This window comes from Zosterops lateralis (genome assembly GCF_965231275.1).
Source record: "Zosterops lateralis genome assembly, chromosome: 9".
NCBI classification, from domain to species: domain Eukaryota; kingdom Metazoa; phylum Chordata; class Aves; order Passeriformes; family Zosteropidae; genus Zosterops; species Zosterops lateralis.
The window spans coordinates 2,843,695-2,866,851 of NC_139769.1; the positions used below are offsets into that span (position 1 = coordinate 2,843,695).

The 23,157-nt window shown below is 43.6% G+C and overlaps 1 protein-coding gene across 9 annotated transcripts in view; it reads right to left on the reverse strand.

The window, feature by feature from the left end:
- NFIA (nuclear factor I A) overlaps positions 1–23,157 on the reverse strand; it is a 249,093-nt gene that overhangs the window by 82,608 nt on the left and 143,328 nt on the right. For all 9 annotated transcript variants that reach the window (XM_083867286.1, XM_083867288.1, XM_083867285.1 and 6 more), the window contains one exon: positions 5,754–5,828. In XM_083867286.1, the coding sequence (XP_083723412.1) occupies positions 5,754–5,828 (75 nt within the window). The remainder of the gene's footprint in view (positions 1–5,753; positions 5,829–23,157) is intronic.

A 23,157-nucleotide genomic window follows, 5' to 3' on the forward strand; every position in this document is an offset into this window, starting at 1 on the left:
AGCTCAGGAACATCCCCCAAATGGGAAAGGATGTCAGAAACTGCAACTGTGAGTCAAAGCGAAAATCTTATCAAGATGCCACCTGAGCTGGGGCTGTGAGCTGGAAGGAGGTGAGAGGGAAGGAAGGATCCCTCTTGCCTCACACCCAGACTGGAGCCCCCATTTCACAAAAATTCCCTGTGCAGCTGGGACACACTCAGAGGGGCAGGAGGAGCTGGTTTGCCCAAACAGAGGAGGAGGAGGAAGATTGGTGCCCCTGCCTGACAGTTTTCTACTCCTGGGATGCAGAGAGCAGCACCACCCTGCTCCCTCCAGCTCAGTTCCTCACTCAAAATGTCAAGAAAAATAATGGAGAAATTAGGAAAAAAGCCCTCTGACTTAACCCAATTGCAATATTTATTTTGAAAAAAATTACTGAATTACAGAACAGGAAACCCACTAAATAAAACCAGCCAGGCTGGCATTTGTCTCCCTTGGAATATGGCACTTTCTTTAAGCCACATTAATATTTAGCCTCTCTTTTTTTCCCCCATTTATATGTATTTATTTTTACAGAGGGGCTGGGATGTGACTAAGATCATTACACGTGTAACACTGCAGTGAAGTGATAATGTGTTTAAGGTTAGATGGGAGAAACATGACATTTGACTAATAAACTTTTTCCTGTGTTGTGACTACATAAACAAAGGGAAACACATTGTGCTGCTGCTGGGATCTGGGTGGTTGTTTTTTTTTTTTCTTTTTGCAAGGCCTTTGTTTCCTCCACACTGTATCATTAGATTCAAAGAGGTTTCGCCGAATACAACAGATATGAAATGTGTGATGTTAATTTTAAAATTACAAGTACAGCCTGCTATTGACCATCTAATTATGCTGAGTTCCATTTATAAACATAGCTAACCACTAAGTTTATAGAGACTTTTTGTGCTGCTTTAATAGGATATTGATCGAGAGCAAGGTTTGAGTGGACTGCCATTGAATTGTGTAATGGCATACAAAAGGCAAGGTCACGGCAACTGTTCACTCTATGCCTGCAGTCTATTTTTTATTATAATCTTTTTTTTTCTCCCTCTCATACCCAAGCCCACACAGAGAGTTTTGGATAGCAGTGCTTTGCTAAGGAATATAGAATATCTTTTTAAATGTTAATTTTCATGCTGCTGACTTTAACTGCCTTCACTAGTGTAGTGCTTAGTATAGCAGAAAACACACAGGCTGCAGCTCAGGGAGAGAGGGTTTATCACACCCTGGCTGCACACACGTGCTCTGTGAGGAGCAAAACTGCCTCTCCTCCTCTCCTGGGCTACAAAAAGTTATCCACTGCCTGGCCCAGCCCCTCCACAGGGCACCCCACACCTTGCCATGACGTGTTGGGATTCACTTTTGGTGGGAAAAGCTGGATGAGAGGCAAGAGCAGGATGCTTTTCCTCAGTTGCAGCCATGTTCCATGCCTGGAGTGCTGGCAGTGCCTCTCCACCCCAGCCCTTTTCTTCAAGGCAAGGACACTCCAGCTCTATCTGCATCCCCAAAGCTGCACCCCCAAGCCTGGCACCTGCTGAATCAGTGCGGCAGGATCCTGAGCTTTCCCAAAACCTCCTGCCCACAGAAGCGCCGCGCCGCCCACCCGTGGAATTAGTCTGAGTGTTTCAGGGATGATTAGCTGGGCCATTTCTGTGTGTACACAGGAGCAGTGAGCAAGTTTGTGTGCTTGTGGTGCCACATGCTCATCAGAAGGATTACAAGTCCCCCCCACTGCTCCTCACTGCACACAGCACACGTTGAACCCAACGTGTGGCATTTTGAGGCCAGGGTGCAGTCAGAATTCCCTTGTTTATCAGCACGAGAAATGATGTCATTTTGACAAATAACACACCACCAAACAAATATGTTTGATTTGGCCCCGGCGAGCGTTCATAAATCCTAAATCTTTCTTCACATCCTGGGCAGTGCAGTTTATCTGGCTGCTTGAATGACCTCCGAGGGAGGAGATCTTCCCAGCAGCTCTCCCTGCTCAAGAGCACATGGTGGAGACTCAAAGCCACGGGGGGAATGCATTCCCTGTGCCTCTCTCCCTGCCCCAGCCTTGCCAAGGAAAGGGGACCTTTGGCACCAGAGCCACCCTTCTGCAGCACCTCTGCAGAGGGTCTCCTCCAGTGCCCTGAGATAGCTGCCCACAGCCAGTGGAATATTTTCCTAACAAGGGGAGAAAAGGAGGAGGTTTCACTTGGCCAACAGCTGGCTGTCAGTTCCCAAGCCCGTCCATCTCCGACGCTTCTGCCTCTGAGCCTTTTGTTGTCAGCACAGACCTCTCCAGAGAGGGAAGAATGAAGCCTCTGTTATCTGGAAGGGTCTCCCCAGTATCTGGGGTGACAGACAACACTTAGAGAGGAGCTCACACCCTCTGCCTGCTAATAATGGAGGAGAACTGACAGCATGAGCTGCAACACCCACATCAGATGGGCTGGAGAGGAGTCTTTGTTTTTTCAGATGCACATCTATGATCTCTTTTCTCTGTTTTACTAGGCTCTGCAAGACTCAGCAGCTGGGCAGCATTTCGAAAGAAAATCTGCATCTATAGGACTGAAGAAAGCAAGTTTCTGTTACCAGCACAGTCTAGACTTGTTCAATAGCTCACAGAAAGTGTGATGATCAGCACTGATAGGCAAGATAGATAACAGAAACAGCTGACCTTTCACTTGATTAATTCATTCCCCAAATTTGCATGACGGAGACAACTGCCTCTTACTTGAGACTCCTTGTCATGTGGACCTCTGGGAACTTTACTAAATAAACCTGGCACATAATTGCTACCCACAATATTTTGTAAGAGTAATTTTAGATAACAGCTGCCGTGGGCCAGTTAAAATTGGGGGAAATCACTTATTTCTATCATTATATTACCAAAAGCAAGCACAGAAAGAAAAGCAACAGTGGGCATACACAAAGATGACCTTTTTGGAAAGAGGACTGGTCTCAAATCAGGACACAGGAACACGCAGACAACCCACAGAGGGTTACATTAACTTTAAAAGACCTTGCCTACCAATTTAGGCAAATACGCAGAAATTACCTTGTTGCTCTGTTATGTTAAATAATTCTTTGAATATGAGCATGTGAATTAATCCTGAGTTTTCTGGGAATATGCTGCTAGACTTGACACTAAACATATCCTCCTGGGTAGCCAGGGCATGTCAGGCTGTGGGCTTCTCAGACCTCATAAAGTAAACAAGGTTAAGGCTGGTCAGTACATGTCTGGGGCATCTCCAAGGAAAATCCAGGGTGCTATCAAAAGCAGTGTAGCTAAATCAGTTACTGGCACTCTTCCCTCTGAGTCAGTTCTGAAGTGATATCCCGATATGCTTTGGGGACACTATTTTTGGTAGAGGTGCTGGCTTGTAGACAGGATATAAAACTGAGGTCTTGACCTCCCAGGATTATTAAAGAGCCCATGAAAAACAGTGCAAACCCCCGTGTCTGGAACAGATAAAAGCTGGATCTTTACATTTTTCCCACCAACACCTCCTTTTTTATTTCTAATAAAGTCCATGCTCTTCCAGCGTGCAGGTGCCCCATCCTTGAAGGTGGTGCACTTCAACTGCAAGCAGAGAGAACATCTCAGACACAGCTCATAATTTGCAAAACATGCTGAGTGCTAGGATTTCTGATACCCAGTGTTTCAGTTTAGTTACAATAAAATATCAGGGAAAATTAATAAGCTTGAAACACGATGCTCACGAGGTCAGTGCCAAGCTCTGGGGGAGGCTGGGACGGCTCCAGGCAGGAGTGGGGCACTTTCCTAGGAAAAGTGCACACATGGAGCACGGCTGACAGAGTCCAGAGGCAGCTCTGCTGTGCAGGGCTCCTCCAGCCAAGATAAGGCTGTGGGGAAGTGGGATGCCTGGCAGAGGGGGAGGGTGAACCCTTCAGGCTTCAAAAGGCTCAAGCTGTCACACTGAAATGAAGTGACATAACACGGAGACGCTCAAATCCTGGTGACAACCTGGGTTTGTCCACCCTGGCTGCAGGTACCAGCCAGTCTCTGCTCCCTGCACAGCCAGTTAGATGCCAAAGTCTCTGCTTAAGCACTTCAGCAAGTGAAGTGATTCACAAATGTGCTGAGCACTCAGCAGCTCCTCTTGACTTCTGAGTCCTCTTAACTTTGCCCTTTTCTCAAAATTTCCACCAGTTAGCAGGGAAGGAAGCTCAGGAGAAATGTTTTCTTCAACAATTTTGCTCTCTGCTTCTCTCCAGGGCATATAGCTCTCCCGAATCTCCCACTCCCCATGCTTTCCTTGTACCATCCTTTTTTTGAATGTAAAGCTAATTTACTAGCTAGTGTCTTTCCAAAACAGGAAATAAACCAGGAAAATCCTCTGAGAAATTCTGTATTCTGACTCAAAACCACAAATTTTCTACTAGGTTTGTGCCAGTTAGATTCTAGCCCCAGAATTACTTAAATTACATGCCCAGAGCAAGCACATAAACAAATATTTCTATCTAGGAGGAGAACCATTTTTATAATTTAAAGAGATTGGTTGCACTCTAAGCTTCTAAAGGGGCACAGAGCTGAGGGTGTCACCTGAAGCAGTGACTGGTGATAATGTGATATTATCCCACAGCTCCACACTAGCTGGAGAAAAGATCACAGAATGGTTTGGGTTGGAAGAGACTTTAAAGATCACCCAGTTCCACTGTGCCATAGGCAGGGACACCTTCCACAACATATCCAGGTTACTCCAACCTGGACTTGGACACTTCTCTGTGCCAGGGCCTCCCCACCCTCACAGGGAAGTATTTTTAGATCCATAAAGGTCTTGCTCCTACAGGCCTGGCTTAGCAGCAGTGTCTCTGCAAAAACCCTGTCCATACTCTTTCCTTGGACTATCTGGATTATGTCATAGCAAAATACAATCAATGCACCTTTGATCAATGGAACAGGGTGGTGACAGGTACTCTTAATTCAGTGTTGTTAGTGAGTATTGACAAGCCTGTAATGATCATGCTGCAGTGTGTCACTCACGCTGGGGGCATTAGCATCCTTTAAAGGTCAAAAACCAAATCCTTCTAGAAGACAGAATTCCATACAGCTAATGGAAAACATGGGCCTGGGGAAGTCAGGATGTGTGAGATTATCAGGGTTGAAGTTGGCACAGTTGTTGGCATTATTAATGACTTCAGCAACTTGCAGGTGTGCAAATCTCAAATTCAGAGAACACCCCGAGTTGGAAGGAACCCACAAAGATCATCAAAGTCCAACTCCTGGGCCTGCACTGGGCCAGCCCCAAGAATCACACACACAGACATGTACACATGGCATGGATGAACACAATGTGAAAAAAAAACAGCATCAGAAAATTTCCAGGTTTATGTGCATGGATCAGGTAATTTCCAGAGGTCTGGTTACAATACAGCCCTTGGATCCTGCAAGGGATCCATGGGAAGCTGATTTCTGTATGCATTTGTCTGCATTCTGCTCATTTTCAGCTGGGTACCAGACGAGTTTATCAACTTGCACATGCAAGTTTGCAGAATCAAATTATTTACCAGCTCACTTTAAAATTCTGCTGATTTATTTTTACAGATTAAAAGAAGTGGCATATAAATGCTGTCCACTGGCAAGAAGAGGGGAGAAGAGAGTCCTAATTTTCAAGATGCTGTTTCTGAATTGAGGAAGGGAACAATAAAAATCAAAGGAATAAAAAAACACCTTGGATTGCAGAAACCACATAAATGGGCCACAAAATGATACTTACTTTGTGAGACTCTTACTAGCTCAGTCACACTGAAAACACCTGATGTGACAAAACTGTCCTGGAAGCCCAAATGTCCTACAAAACAAACAGAGTGAGAGAGCTGCGATTAGCTTTATGCATTTAATGACAGTATTCTCAAATACTTTACTTTCATTTAGACTTAAAATGTGACATCTAATTTCCCACTTAGCAGTAATTATTGTTTATGTAGGTGGGTAACCAGTCATACAGCTATGTAGGCTGCTTTGTGGTTTCTATCTAGAGGTTAGGAAAGCTAACATGACACATCAGCAGGGAGATTTTTACATGTTAAAGTATCTCAACAGGAAATCTGAAACAAAAGAGGACTATTTTAATAAACGGTTACCTTGGATGACCCCTAATGACTTCACAACTGAAATGAAAATACTGTACCTAGGAAACAGACAGGACAGCTAAGTTCCATAATCGTTTTAAACATTATTCTCTAAAGAAACATCTGATCAGGATTATCTACCCATTCATTCAAACCAAACAAGATTTAAAGATGTAGTCTTCATTTTTCTAAGGTTAGACTAGGGGGATCTTAAAAGAGCAGATGGTTAAAAAAATTTAAATTAAGGCCTTTTCAACTAAAAACAAAAAATTTCTAACATTTAAAACTAGGTTTTGAAAAGAAAAATAAATCTATGCATAAGAAAAAGTAATAACTTTGAGCTGTGGACTGTCTGTAGGAACCAGGGCGGACACATCCATGCTCACCTCCCTCGTGCAAGGAATGCCTCTAGACTGGGTATCAAAATGTGATGGCACTTTACATAACAGTATTTTCCTTCTTCTCTGCAAACATGCCTACCACCAAATGTTCATTTAATTTTCACGGGTATGCTCAGTGACAAAGGAGCAGCCCGGGCTGCAGCCCAGGCCGGGATCCGGCAGCTCGGGCAGGACAGAGCCGGACTTCAATTAGAGCGAGGGCTTGGCCAGGCTGACCTCCTGCTTTGGAAATCAGGGTCACAGGAGAAATCGCAGGATAAAGGGATTATTAAAAGAACTGTAAAGTCCTGCTTGCCCACAGGATAAGTGGCATACCTTTTTAGGTTGTCCTACTTAGAGTCACTGATTCCGGCGCACGCACACATTTATTATTGAATGTTTTGCAGGGGCACCATCTGCTCCATCGTTAATTGTTTGTCAGGCTCAGTACGATTTCCCTGCCTTCCATATATTCTCCTGCACCCCACGCTTGTGGCTGGGAATACCTGTGCACCTTTCTCTATAATGACCAGAGCAACAGGACTAATGCCAGCTGCACGTTTGTACTCCTGGATTTCTTTTGGGGTTGTTAAAACAAACCCAGAATATCCCACTGACATTTCTACCTGTGGAATGGGATGCAAAAAGAATACATCTTCTGTGCAGGTCTACAGAGGGTGGGACGTCAGGCAATGTGGCAGGCAAAGGTTTGGGAGAGATCTGGAGGGAGGTGAGCCATTCACCTCCAGCCAAGATCTCATGGAATTCTGCTCCTACACAGAAGAAGTTCCCTGTTTCTGCGAGGAGCCCACGGCGCCAGATGAACGCAGTCTCTAAGCTAACAGACTCGAGACAAGTTTCTGCATCAGGCATGTTTTTATACTCCAGCAATAATGATGAGTTTTCAAACTGTGTATATGTATATCTTTGGGCATCCTTGTGTATGTGTGTATACATATGTATTATGTACACAAACATATAAATATACACAAATCTGTCATGCTCCAGCTGTAGATAAATGTACTATAAAATATTGAAATTGATGCTGAAATTCAACACAAACAAATTCCTCAATCTGCAAACAAGGTTTTTATTTACATCAAGAGAATAAATTTTTCTCCACTTCAAATGAAAAAAAATGCTCTTACGAGCTTTTATTTTTCCTTATTTTCAATTTAGAAATAGCTCCCAGATAGCTGCAAGTGCTTCTGCCTGATCTGCTTTGTATTTTCCCACAATAAAGGTGATGACTACCTCATTCTGCTTTTTAGAAACGGTTGCTGCCCATACACAACGTTTGTTCATCACCGATTTCCCAAGTATTTTTAATATGAAGATCTACTTTTCATATGCTGCAGCAGACCTGCCTATTGAATTAAATGATCTGTGAATTAAAAATAATTCTCTTAGGTCTTCACTGAAACCACTCATGTGCCTAAAATTAAGCATATGCTTAAGTGCCTTGCTGGATCAGGGCCAGGACGCTTACTACTCCGCAGAGCCCTTTGGAGGGAAGGCAGTCTATGCTATGTAACTTCTCACACTGTGCTCATCATGGCAGCATCTGAGCAACTTCCAGAAGTGCATCCAGCAATGCCACGAACATCTGCCACGTGTTGTTTTTTTTTCTGCAGGGCACCACACTAGCTCTGCTCTGGTGTCCACTCCCACCTGCGTTTCCCAGGCAGGTTCCCACCACAGGGAGAGTGAAGGTGAAATTTAAATATGGAAAAAAAAAAAAAAAAACCAACAAAACTAACCCCAAATCACAGCCACTGTAGGATATTTGGCTGATTTTTTAAAGGGAAAGCCCAGAGTCCTTTGTAATTATCCTGTAAAAATGTGATTGTGGCAAGGCAAACCACGTTACTTTAACCTGTCATACACAAGTCAAACCAGAAATGAAAGTACCATTTTAAATACATTCTAACTCTCAGGGCATGAGAGAAGATGAGTAAGTTATCTTGGGCGTGCTGACTTCAATATTCCTATCTTGGGTACACTTGAAATGTCCCTTTACTCCTGCAGGAACATTCCTTATGGGAGTACATGTAACAGTAATCATTAAACAACAGCACGCAATGAGCATGGTTAGATTTTCATCCTTCAATACCAAAAATAAACATTTCACAAATGGAAAGCTGAATTTCACAACTCTCCAATTTGATATTTACTTATAAACATTAGGAAATCGGGGGCTTGTCTCACCAATCATTAATAATACCCTGACACCCACAAAAGCCATGCCCTTGGCTTAGAGCTGGATTATGAATGTATTTTGAGGTATGGTTGGTCTGTGAATTTGCAGTTCAGTGGAACCACATGGAATTTTTAAAGGTTTGCATGGATGGCTCAGACCGCAAAATCCAGGCCTAAGACTCTGGTTTTTGCTGAGCTGGGATAACAGTGATAGAAGAAAACGAGGGAAATAGTACAAAGAACTTAAATGTGTAAAAGAAGGATTACTGGGAAACAGCAGCACTGCCAAAAGATGTGAAGCTAACATTATTAACAGGGGTCAAAATGCAAAAAATGTATCAATTTGGATCATCCACTTAATTCTGAATGAGAAGAAAAATAGGTAAAGTCAAACAATTACGTATGCAGATGTTAGCATTAACAAACTCCTGCACTGAAAAGATGATTAAACACCCTGAAAGCTCCCAAGATTTACTTTTCATAGGGCACTTTGCTGAAATACTTGCACTGGGATTATTTTGCTCAATATCCAAGAGACGGGACATTGAAACTGCTGTGCACGACAGGTTATGTCTGCAGCTCTGTGCAACAGTCACAGTTTGGTAGTAAAGCAGGCGCTCAAAATGAACCTTGCAGAGTTCACCCACTGAAATTTTGGGTCCAAATGAAGACACGTGGATGGTCAGGGCAGTCCCTGACTCGGCAAAGCTCTTGGAGCACGTGCTGCATTTCCATAACGTGCCTGACCAAAGCATGTGCTCACTGCCCTGCCAAACAAAGATGGGCTGACAACCTTCAGGAGGAATTAAAATAAATTGTTCAATCATTCCTTCAGTCAAGTCTAGGGGCAGGTAGGACTTAGCTCATCACCTAAGATCTCACTTTGGCCCACAAGGATGATCGTATTTCCCCTAAGGGGGGAAAATACTCAGGATAATAACCCCAAATTGAATAAAGCAGATCAGGATAGTAACTAATAAACCGTTGTGCACAACAGCACAAATGTTATTGTACCAGGTGCCACATGGAAAACATCTTTCCATAACTTGATGGCTGCTTTAATTGGGGAGAAAATTCCCAATGCCATTTACATATTCTTCTTTTGGATCCCAGCAAAGAAGCCAGAAGAAAAGGCTTCAATTGCTAGAGCCTAATTCTGATCTCTCTCAAAGAAGTTTTAAACAAATCTTTCTACACTGATCAAATAGAGTTTCACCTCATTTTCTCCTAATTTACACTGGCAGAGGAGAAATCAGGATTAGGACTTGTTGTCTAGTGCTATTTGTTTTGAATTATTAAGCAAACATTCCTATTTCAATGAGTAAATGTGTACAAAGGCAACTAACCTTCGTCCTAAAATGGAGTTTACAGGGAGAGTATTGTCTGCTTTCCCAATTAATGCAGTAAAAAGGAGTCTCAGACGTTGAGCTTCCAATCAAGAGCTTGTGTTGTACCTTGAGAAAATCATGACTGATGCAATTACTTTTATGTAGAAAGTCTGAATATAGTCTATAGGTTAAAGTTCACCGGGTTCTTGTTCCTTAATTGAATATCTGAAGATGTTTTCAAGGTGCTCAAGGTATTATTGTTATTTAATTAGCAGGCTTCCTTGCGTAATCCGACAGTATTATTTTTGCTATAAAATGGTTAGATTGCACCATAAATATACAAGGTATTTTCAAAACAGAGATACAGCTGGTTTCCTGAAAGCCAAGCTCAAATAAAACCGGGAGAGTTACTCCTTTGAAGATGAAGAAGTTCAAATCCAGTTATTTTTCTTCCACTACAATCTGAGTGACAATGTATTAAGCTTCAGAGAACAGCTTTTAGGGAGACTTTGATTAGTTTTCAGTGTTTTGAAATTACACAAGTCCCCCAAACTAGCACTGAACCCATTTCTAAAGCTTTTTTTTCATGTTCAGCATCTCACTATACATAGCCATCTTAAAACCTTAAAATAGTAATAATCAATTAGGGTCTCAAGCCTATTATCTTAACCAAATGCCTGATTAAAAGAAAAGCCCTCTCTGCTCGAAGTGCAACTTGATTCCTTTTGGTTTTATCCTCTATCTAGATAATCCCATGTTTCACAAACAATGCGGAGCAATAATGTGGATGAGAAAATTAATGTCTGTATCACACAGCACACGCAGGCCTGGAGAGAGGGGATGTTATCAGAGGGAACCCGGCTCACCCTGAGGACTCCCAAAAGATTAGCTGTTCCATGGCTGCTCTGGCTGAGGAGGATGGGGGTGAGGGAGTTACTCCTAATCTGCATTCTCCAGCAAAAAAGGGAAGGAATGAACATGCGTGCTTCAGTCAAGACCTTCATAACATTTACACTCTGCTTAATTGGAAGGTGAGTTTATCAAGGCTGGGCTGACCCAGCTGAGGCAGCCCTGCCACTGCTGAGAAATAGCTCAGCTCTATCCCACACTGGAAATACAAAGCAAGATCCAAGGGGCTAAGCTGTACATCTAAAAAAAACTAACTCTGAATCTAAAAAATGGAGATGGAAGACACCGTCTATGCCAGCCACAATATTCTGTCCAAGGGAATGTCTGTGCCATTCTGATGGCAGACAACACCAGGCTGGGATACTGCATGTAAGAACAATGAAATCTGCATTTACCAGCAGCTCCCAAATACTGATCACCAGAGCTGCCACGGTGGCCTTATTTTAATTGCTTTGCACAAAATGCCTTCCTCAAATTTGTAAACTATAAACTTTTACTGGTAAATCAGACCACATTTTTAATTTGTGGACATTTTATAGAAGAGTTAAGCAAGACATTATACATTACAGGTGATGCAGAAACCTCTCGTTCCCTGACAAATGCTCCCACTCCTATTTCGGCTTGTTATTTCCAATATAATTTTAATGCCACAGCAATAGCTCACCTTGGACAAATTGCACATTTTCTTATGAAAATAACTGCGGGGGCCACATGTCACAGATGCTGTTGTTTTCCCTGACTCGCTACCTGTGTTTGGCTGAGGTTTTAAGAAGCACCAGAACTTTCTTTGTGGCCCATTGCAGGATGGATTAGACCGTCCAGGGCATGTCGTGTTAGTACAATAGAGGAACACTTTTAAGACTTTAAAGTCATGTAATACAATTCTAGGCTGGATCTTTCTTGTTAAAAAAAGTAGAATGGGAGTGATTGAAAGAGAAAAGGGCCAATATTTGACAACAGAAATCAGCATAACCTCCTAACAGCGGCAGTCATGGATGACTGCCCTTTGACCCGGGGAGATTATGTGGGATTTCAATGACAACAGCTGGAAGTGAGCATGTGAGAATAGAGAACACAGATCTGAGGCCTCCTACAAAAGACTGCACAATCCCTGCCCAGATCTGAGTGTTGATTAGAAATTGTTTCCTGGTCCTGGCTTAATAGACTGTGATAATGAAAGTTTTGTTAACCCTTCACAATATGCAAAACCACTGGTAAATGATTTGCCTTTTTGGGTTTTAGCTAAAAAGTCTGTATCCAGCAGACAGTGAAATTGTCTGTCTAATATTGCTTGGTTTTTTGTGGGTGCCCAGAGCTCAAGTTCAGCTCCTTTTCCATATGGTTTGTGGCCATTGGGAATCAATGTCTGCTGAGGGTGGCATGGAGGAAGGACTCTCACCCTTCTCTAAGGACCCCACCTGAGCAGGGATGCTGCAAAGGTAAATCAGAACAAAAATACGTGTGTAACCTCTCCCTGTGTGTTACCTTTCCTACCCATGGCACTTTAGAATCTCTAATGAGAAAGATGCCTAATTATGCTTTTGATATTTGTCATATTGAGCTTCAGAGTCTGGGCTGCAAATTAATAAACGTGGGCGACAGCAAACATGGCACCAGGTGTGTCACCAACAGCCTGATCCTGCACGGATCCACGGCAGCCTCAGCTCTTAGGAGATTCAAACTCATTTTATATTTTAAGTGCAGAGATAGTGGAATTAATGGAAACTTATTACTGTTAATGAACCGATTACAGATTGCAATCAATCATGTCAGGTTTTGTCCAAGCGGTAGCACATGGATTGTTCCTTTCTCTTGAAGACAAAGGTCTTCTCGAAACATTGAAAGCATTTCAATTCACATTAGAGACTTTGTGTGATGGAAAACATTCCAAGATCTAAGATGTCTGGTGCGGGTTTTCATTTCTGATTATTCCTAACATCACTGGGTACTTTTCAGCACTTGTGTGTGAGAAATAAGTTAAATACATTTTTTTTTAATATAATGATGAAAATTTAGAATTTTCCTGTCTACCATAAATCCAATTTGATAAAAAAAACCTGCATTAATACCGATAGGGCCCTATAGCTTGAAAAACAACAGATGTCTTAAATTAGCATATTTCTGTTTCAGGTCCTCCATCCAAAAATGAAATATTAAAGAAAAGAAGAAAAAAATCATTATAAATGGTCATACTCATTTGGCAGCTTATAAAATAATGTGCCTCCTCAAAAGCATTTCAAAGTAAATGAGATGAAATCTACCTTGGGATAATAATTCTGGAATATTTATAGCATTCAACAATAAAAAGAGTAATAAAAAGAAAAGCCTACCTCCCTGAAAATAATAATACGAAGGAGTTATTTATCTTTATATTTTCATATCAACCCTGGTTACAAGAGAAATGACAGCTGAGATCTCCAAGGTCTGTGGTGATATTGCCAGTGACTCAAGTGTCCAAATGGAGCTTCCAGGAAAAGCTGGCAGCATGTGATGCTGGAGGGTGCTCCCTGGGCACCCACCAACAGGCACCCACCCACCCCATGGCAAATATTGCTATCCCTGCCCATCTCCATCTCCAAAGCCTCTGTAAAATAATGTCCCACTCACGAGCTCGGCATTGCACTAACCTCAGGATGCCCCAGAAAGCTGGGAAAGCTCCTAAAGAGAATAATATAAGGATCACCAGTTCTATCCACTGGTCATTTTTTGATGTCAGCACCTTATTTCTGGTGGAGCCTGAAAGCGTGGGTTTGCACGACTGGCTTATCGTGCCTGCTCCATCAGCTGCCCTCGCTCCTCTCTCCATTACCTGTCCTTGCTCTTATTGCTCCTCAGCAACTATCAACTGGTATTTTGCCTCCTGAATCTGTCCACTGGTTTCTAGGAAGCTGCTGGCAGGAGGAAGGAGCCGGTGGCAGGGCTGTGTGCCGTGGCAACGTTCCGGTCCGTGCGCTGCCGGAGCGTGCCTTGGAACTACTTGGGTTTACACTGCTCCAAATTAGAATTTAGCTACAGTATTAATGCCATAAATATTATTGTTCATGCTGTGTGAAGAACATCAGTATGAAAATAAATGTAAGGATATTTAAAAACTGGTGTGGAATACTTAGGTATTCAGACTAATCACGGGCTGAAATAAGCACATTTGTTTCAAATCCTGTTTATAGCACTGCAGCCCCTCCCTCCTTTAAATCTTCCTCTTAACCATAGTGATGTTTATTGAATACCTGTCATTTCTCCAGCAGCATGTGCCAACAGCGGCTCACCAGTGCCAGGCTGCATGAAAACCCTTCTGTCTCCTATTCTCCAAGGGGCTCCCTTAGATCAACCACTACCATACCCAATACACTGAAACCCATAAATTTGCAGATACTGTAGTCAAAATTCTTAACAGGAAAGTGCACCCATTTTGCCCAGTGTAGCATACTGAAATATCACATGGTGAGAAGCATTTCTCACCATGTGTAAACTGTCAATTTGATTTGAAATTAAAATTTTTGATTAACATGAGCATTTCTGAGCCTCCCGCTGGCAGCAGCCCTATTGCTGAAAAGTGACATGATTTGTGACACACATGCTGTACAGAAGCCCCATGCCAGCAATTGTTAAAACCATTTTCATTCTGCTTTAATACGGTATGACACTCAGGAAAATAATTTTAATATTTAGGAGAAAGAGGGTAAAGGCTTAAGGACTCAAGTCCTTTATGGGTGTAAAGTGGGATTAGAGCAGCACGGAAAATCGGCACGGAGGTCTCCCCATCTCACAAGTCATGTCTCTTTTCAGCAACAGGAACCATCTGCAGGAGGCTAAGAAAGGTCCATGCCGAAGCACAAAGCCTTCTTTTAAATCCAGTTGATATTTCAAACACAGCATGAGGTACTTTCCACCTATGAATGCCGAGATGCTTGTGCACAGCGAAATGCTCGCAACTCCCAATAATTAAACCCTCTTGGATGGGAGGTAGGGTTTTCTGGGTTCCACAGCAGTCTGTTATTTTTCCATGTTTATCATTTCCCCGGAGATATCAGTGGTCACCGGAGATACTAACATTTTTACAGTGAATTTCTTACGAAAGAGGAAAGTTTTGTGACTATTGGGACTTTTAAGGCAGGGAATCTACCTCTTCATCAGGCTGGTGGGAAGATTTTTTGCTAAGTTTAAACAGCTACCAAGTGAGCACAAGAAGCAGGACAGATTTTAAGGCTCTGATGTACGCACGCAGGAGACAAAAGTTCAGAGGGGATTTTTATAAACGTAAGCCTGTGTCACTGCTGCAAGCTGCTGACTCAACTGTGTCACCTGCGTGTTTCTCAGAGTGGATCATTTCTTTTCCAGTAACATCATGTTCTGAGGAAGTTTATCATGAAACAAGTATCACGAACAGTCATTCTGAGCAGCAGAACAGCTTTGATATGTGTCGACACGCATCTGACTTTTCTTTGAGCTCCTAGCACTGTTCATTACATTAAGCACTCTGCTCTGCTGGACTCTCTGTTCCTAGTAAACACAGTGGTTTCTAATTGCCATAACACAGCAAGTTAAAAATATATAGTGTTTCAAAAGTAATTTTAGATGGTGAAATGAAATACCAGGATGATTCAGATGCCCTGGAAGTATTCAGGCCTGAACATAAAGCCATGGGCTCATTTATGTTGATAACAGAGCACAAGAACTCAATCTGCATAAAACCACAACCCTCATTAAAGCTGTGATACACAGTTACTAGAAGTATGCAGGTTCTTTTAAATAAGTCTTAAGTTTAAATAAGCATTGTGTGTAAATATCTGGATTTAATTAGTATTTTGCCAAGAAATTATACAACTGCACTCAACGATGCTGTAATTATTTCGGGATCTATAAAACCCTCCCTCAGCTGGTGGTAGATTAGTGCACCCTCCAAGGTTACCCTGCAGACAGCTCAGAGCTGGACCAAGGGAGTCTGAACTCCCGTGGACACAGAAATAGGGGGCTGTAAAAAGAGATTTCAGGGGCTTTTAATGTGCATGTTAGTTTATAGTTATAGGAATAATCCATGTATCCAGGTAATATGGCAGGGTTCTCCAGGAAAGCCTAGAGTCCAGGAGGAGCTGGTGGGGACAGGGTCAGGTGAGGGCAGCTCCCTTGCTTCCCTTCGCTGGGTGATATGGACACAAACCCTGGTGACTTCACCAACTGGCTCCTCTCATCCTTCCTGGCACTCCCCTCTCTTTGCACCACGGCACTTCTGAAAGACTGTGGCAGGACACCACGATAATGGAAGCTGTGGAAGTATCTGCTCAAGATTAGATTGTGCAAATGTGATGTGAAAGTAAAGGAAGCTGGGCATGGAAGCTAAGTCACGAGGATCAGCCAGCTCCACCTTTCCCCATTGTTTTCCTCTCCCTTCAGAGCTACTTCTTACACCTTCTCAGCTGACACCAGTGGTAAGCAAACTGTAATTCACAGTAAACTTAAATAGATATTTAAGGGACCTGTTGTCCCTTAAATTGAATTTTTGGAGTTTTCTCTTGAGGAATCTCTTACTCCTCTTTGCACAGAACTAACTCTGAGAGCTTTTAGTCCCAAGTAGGCTGATGTCTACTGGTTACATATTAGTTATTTTAACTAACTTTACACGTTAGTTATTCTTGTGGCTGTGGAGGGAAGAGATTTATCACCAGTCACATCATGTCATGCAGTCATCTGCCTCTCACTGGCTCCACTGGGAGACTGAAGGTGCACGGGCAAAATACTGCACACCTCTGGAAGCAACACAACCCCGTCCCGGGGTGACCCAGGCTCTCCAGGCTCATATCCCAGGCTCTGCCAGGTCTCTGCCTCCCCCAAGCACTGAGGAGAAAGCCCCATAGACTGACTGACTGACTTCCCAAGCTCTGCTGCACTCAGGGTTAAGCAGACAACCACGCTTCCAGACAGCAGTGGAGAACACCCAGTGTTATTAGTGGGCAATTCCCCAGCCAAGTCCCAAACTAGCGACATAAATCCAGTGGGAAGAGACTGCTGGATGTGGAAACCAGCAGCAGAGCTCTGCACGATGACTGAGACTCTCTTTCCGTTTCATTCTAAGTTTGTGTTTTGTAGGGCAGGATGCCCTGTCTACATTCCTTTACAGACTAAGAATGGACATTTATTAACAAGTGCTTGGGCGGACGGCCCAAAACTCCAGACTCCTGGCCTGGGACTGCAGGACAGAGAGGGCCAGTGACCCCCGTTTGTGTTTACTGTACTTCTACAGACACATGTTGGTGCGATAGGGGCATTCACTTTCTCAGGTTCAGGCCAAGGTCAGGCCAGAACATGGACCAAGTTTATTTTTCTCCTGTAATCTGCTCAAGCTGTAGCCCAAAGGGGGCCTCGGAGTTCACTCGTTGTGAGGGATTCAACATGAACACAGGGAACAGAAGAGGCAGAGAGGGACCTTATTCATCCTTCACTGGTTTCAAGGGCTTATCCCATGTGTGACAGATTGGGTGGTTCCAGGGGAGGTGCTCAGGGAATTGGGATAACTTTGGTGGGATGTCCCATCCCAGGAAGGTGCCTGCAGCAACTCAGACATGCTCTTGGGGTACCAGTGAGGACCTGGGATGAACCTGTTGCTGGAAGCTGGGCTGGACAGCTAATCCTTTGCACTCCCTTCCTGCAGTAGAAGATTTGCCCTGTGGTGTGGCACAGTGCAATACCCAGGGATGCAGAAACATGGCACTGGGGTAGACTACCTATCCTCATGTATTTAAGGTAATTTGAAGATACCACAGAGGCCACGACTTCATATTTTGGGCCACACTTAGCAGTCTGGCCTGTGACAGTCTGTACTCTGACTGACTTTCAAGCTGGCAGGAAAATATGAAAAAGGAAAGGAATTGCACTGGCAAAGAGCTCTACATTAAACTAAAGCAACTCAGGTAAAAGAAAACCCATCTATTATGGTTTATGATGTATAAACATTCATTTCTTCTCTGTTTCTCCTTTGCTTGCATTACTGAAATGCAGAAATAAAGGGAAAATAATGATGGATGGATTTTGGAAAAGTTAAGAGTTCAGCTCAGGATGGATGCGATCCCAAACATTTCAGATTCTTATCTCATCGTAATTGGAATAACTGAACCTCTCTTGTCTGCAAATTAGGCAAGGCATCCTGTGAGAATGGGCTCTTTTTCACAGAAGTTTAGTCCCCAGACACATGCAAGAATGAAAACAAGAACTGGAACAGAACATTTTTACTTTTGAATAATGGCTTCATTTGGGCAGCTTAGAACAAAACTTCACTGGAAGAGCTAAGGAGGAAATTCTCTCTGCCAGTGTGCCCATCCCTAGACACATTCTTCCACAGAGCACATGAATACTTATCAAAAAAGATAATTTATCTAAGAAACTCCCATTCTGTAGAATTCAAAAGAAAACCAGAAAGGGAAAAAGTACACGTGGGCAGTAGATAGACTGTCCACTCTTCTACTCCCTACATCTAATGATGAAGAAATTCAGCCAAGTCTACAAGCCCTGCTAGATCCACCTTTGTTCTTGAGCAATTGTGTCTTAACTCTGCTCTGGCTTGTCAGGATGAGCAGGAGAAGGGTGGGTGACTTGTCCAGAAGCAGAATCTCATGTCCAGAGCAATTACAGTGTTTGAAACATCTTGGTTTTAAAGCTCCCTGAGGTTCAGCAGAGAGAGATTAATTCTCAAAAGACCTGGTATCTCCAGTGATTACAGAGGGACAAGAAGGATTTTAGGTTCACCACTGGTATCTCATTTTAATGCCTACTGTTAGATCCATGTCTTAGTCCACGTATCACATCAGCATAGATCTGGAAGAAAATTTACTTTCTTCCCCATTTCGTGCCCCAAGCAATCTCTCCTGACATTCTCCATCCTTACAGTTTTATCTGGCTACTCTTTGTTTGTTTGGTTTTTTTTTTCAATTCAGAGGCCTGTAAAATACAAGCGCTGCTGAGTTATCCTTGTGTTCCTGCCCTTCATCCGGTTCGTTTGCAGGAGGGAATAATGATCTGTCACCAAGGTAAATTCACTGCCCGGCAGATAATGCCACAGTGTTCCTGCTGCCCATTTCACAGTAAGACATTCTTTTTCAATGCTGCTGCATCTCTGTTCTCGTGGGAACAGTTTACGGCTGACATGGCAATAGTAGTAATAACAACTTACATTTATATCGTACACGAGATGATCTTTACTTCCCTCTCCTCCTAACAGTGGACGGGCCCCAGTCCTACTGCAAATCCATCCTTCATGGCCATGGCAGACAGAAATCTGGATTCACTAACAGTGAGCTGCCTCATTCCTCAGCTGTTTGCTCGGGTTGTCACATCCTTTCCAGCCCACTTGGTTATTGATTTAAATGGAGCCGTGGGCCACTACCCAACTTGCTGCTCTAAGCCTTCCCTCACAAAAATCTGTGGGGATCCCCTCCTGCCTCAAAACCACAGCCACCTCAGTCTGTCAAGCTGCCGTCCACCCTCTCCTGCCCCTCACCTCTTCCCTTCCTCCTGCAGCTCCAGCTCTGGCATGCTCGGCTGTACGATAAAATTGGCTCCCCTCTGCACGGCGTGGGGGACAGGGCCAGCTCTCTGCATTCTGCTGCTGGAAACTTCCTGAATGCGAATTCCCTGATTTTGAAAATCAGGACTTTGAGGTCTAACATGTGGGAAAATTGCAGGAGGTCTGCAGTGCAAAGCTGGTCAGATGGGGACACCCCCACAAACACCAGCAGGTTTTCAGATGGAGATGCAGCTGTCCAAGAGCATTCTGTTACAGATAAAATCTTAAGAGTAAGAAATTAAAGTAGAAAAATAACAAGGACAGGGGTCTGAGTTCTCTGTGAGTGAGAGTGGTACAGGTACATAAGCAGTATTATGATCCTGGGAGAAGAAATACCAATAAAAGGTTTGGCCCAGCATGGTCTGAGAGCTGGTGTTGACACCCCTGTGCTTGGCTGGGGCAGGGGAACTGCTGGGATGCCAAGGTGGCCCCATGGGAGGGCACACCACAGCCAGGGTTGGGGTGCTGGCCATGTCTCCTGCAAAGGCCAGACAGAGAAAAGAGAAATATTTGAATTCCCTGGAGCAGCCCTATCGTTTTGCCTCACCCTGCCAGGGATGGGAGAGAGGTGCTGGCTCCTCACACCAGAGTGTGGCTTGCAGCACATTCCCTTGCTTCAAGTGCAAGTGAGGGAGGGCAGGAGGTAATGATTAGAGACACTCTAAAATGATTGCATTAATTGAGTCTTATGAAAATGGAAAACAATGGCAGTGGGTAATAATAAAACCCCACTGTAACCACGCACATCTCTTGTTTACTAGAAAGTGCTTCACTGACTACAGATTTACTCTGGGGCACAGCAGGAAACTTTTCTCCTTTAAATTTAATCAGCCCTATTTTTTTTTTTTTTTTTTCCCTTTCAGAGAAAAATACCAGCTATCAGATCTGTGTTTCCCATCCACTCCTAAGACTCCTCAGTGCAGTGCCTGGAGGTGATAGTGTGAACTCACTCAAGAATGTGAAGGCATTTTATAAATCATTTGGTTCCAGCAGGAGGGGGAGAAAGGGAGAAGGCAGAGAGATGATACAGTTTACAGCACATACTCAGCAGTAACTCCCAACTGTCAAACTTCAGCATTTTCTTCAGTTGCAACAGTGGTTAACAAAAAAAATGTTAAGACAGCAGACATGAAATGCACATAGCAAGAAGCACATTTAATCAACTGGCACCTTCCTGCCACCCCACTGCCCAAATCTATCCAGACACTCTCCAGAAAAAGAGTTGTACCAGTGAAGATAGGGCGCTGAGAAAGGGGCAGAAATGAACAAGAACTGCTGTAAACAACTTTCAGCGCCCTTTTTTTGTGCCAGATAACAACAGCAGAGTGAAAGGAGTGTGTTTACAAGTGTGGCTCACTCGCCTCACCTTCCTCCTGCCCCTTCTGCCATGCTCACTACCTCCTGGGAAAATATTTGCAGACCATTGCAAATAAAAGTCTCCTTCTCACTTTCCAAGAAATGGATCTGGTACTTTTCCATTTCAGTCATACTAGAGCCAGGCTTCAGAGGGGATTTTATTCTCACAACTCTGTGAGAGTCACTCTAAACTTTCTTTACAGTTCCTAGCTAGCAACTTCTGCAATTAAAAAGTAGTACCTGCAATTAAAAAATGGTATCTAATTATCTATAGAAGTGATGAGGGTTTTTCTGGGAGCCTGGTCTCACTAAAGTGCCCTCCCTGACATCAGCAGCAGACTCCTGTGCTGCTTTCAGGAGCTGTGCACTGACCTTCACATGCATCTTCCTGCTGGTGTACCCAACTCTAGGTTTACAAAATTAAGGCTACTTGGAAAGCACCTGATTTACCCAAGAATCCGCAATATGTGCAGACATACAGGTTTTTTCTGAGTGTGCAAATCAAGTATGAGTATGAAGGTTTGGATCCATTTGAAAGCAAACCACCATACCTATAAAACCACAAGATTCATAAAGGCACTACACCACAGGCAGAGAAGCCAGAGGAAGGTGTGAAAAAATGACAGACATTTTCATAGTGTACAGATCTATTTGGAAAGGTTTGAAGTCAACAGAACATCTTCTGTGCTGGTCAGGAAGTCAGAGCAAAAGAACACCTGAGTGTGAGGGGGAAAGTGCAATCCCTTATCTATACCTATTCCCATCTGAATGAACCAAACTCTGGCTGAAGCCACCCACAGAAATTTAGGTGCTGGTAGTTCAGGTACAGTGAAGGATAAGTGTGTAAGTGGGAGGAAAAGTACATTTTGCTAAGAAGTGCCAGACTGGCTGGGACTGTAGTCACAGGGAATCTCTGATTGTTTTGGGTGGACTTGTTGGAAAACAGAAAGACACCCACCCACCCACTCACTCAGTGCCTCTGCCTCAAGCCTTCATCCCCTTCTGACTTCTGCAGGAAGGGAGCCAGCGCCTCCCCAGCTCATCTGCACAGCACAGCTCCCAGCACACATTTCCAGCTTCCAGTGGTTTGACCACAGAGGGCAAAATTTTGGCCAGGCAGTGCTTCCGATGTCAGGAGAGCAGTGGTGAGCCAGCCTGGGCTTCACTGCTGTGATCTCTGAGTGGAGGGTTCCCACTCACTGCCACAAAGAGACACCACCTAAATAGATGTGGAGTAATGAATACTTCGGTGAAGCGACTGATTTCACAGGGGGCTTTTATGCACAGGCCCTGTATTTATAGTTCAAGCCTTTTCAATTAATACGCACACCCTAAAAGAATTAAACTACTAATTATCACATTTTACTGTGGTTCACAGAACTTTCATCAGATCTAGTAAATGAAATCACGAGTTCAGCAGAAGAAGCTTTACTGCGCCAAATTATGTCAAGGGTGTATCATGTTGATAATAAAAGATCACTTGGTTGGAAGCCTAACCTAGAAGGTTGGGGAGGCGTAAAAAGTTCACATTTTGGATCATGCTGCTCTGGTGTGGGCGTTTTGTGTTTTTTTCTCTTGGTTATTGTGGAAGGCAATTCTCCTGCAAGTAAAATTTTCCCCCTGTCTTACGTTACTGAGCATTAGGGAATTTTTACATAGAAAGACAAATAGAAAGGTTTGGGGTTTTGTTTTATAAGTCAGACCTTGGCATCACATCCTCTCTCCACTAATAACCTCCCCTCTCCACTCAACAGAAATTAAACGATGCCCACACCACAAATAAACTCCTTTCCCTAAGTGCCCAGCTTCCTGGTGGGCAGGGTGGTGTTCCAAAGCATCCCTCAGCCTGTGGTCCGCCCCGGCGGCCGCAATTACTCTGACGCAACCCAGCTCTCAGCTGTTAATTAAACAGCAACTCTCTCAAGAAGACAGACATTAAAAACAGTTGTAGTGAAAGCTGGTGGTTGCTCACAGCTCCAGCTGCTGTGTCCTGGAACATGGGACACGGGTAGAAAGGGGGTGCCATGGCTGCCTGCCCATCCCAGTGCTGCCACAGAGGAAAGGGCAGTGACCTGACACTGAGGTGCCTTCTGGACAAAGAAAATCATTGACCCTGCAAAGGGGAAGCTCAAGAGTTCCCCGAGAGGCTGCTCCTGGCCATCCCATTTCCAAGCTGCCCTCTAGATGGCCCTTGCTGTTATCTCGTGGATAATGATTCATGGAAAGGAATGGGACGGAGCAACAGAATAAAAAATCATTTCTTGAAACAGCTTAGAGTAATAGCAGTTGTATTTATGCACCTTATCCATTGGAAAGGTTCATT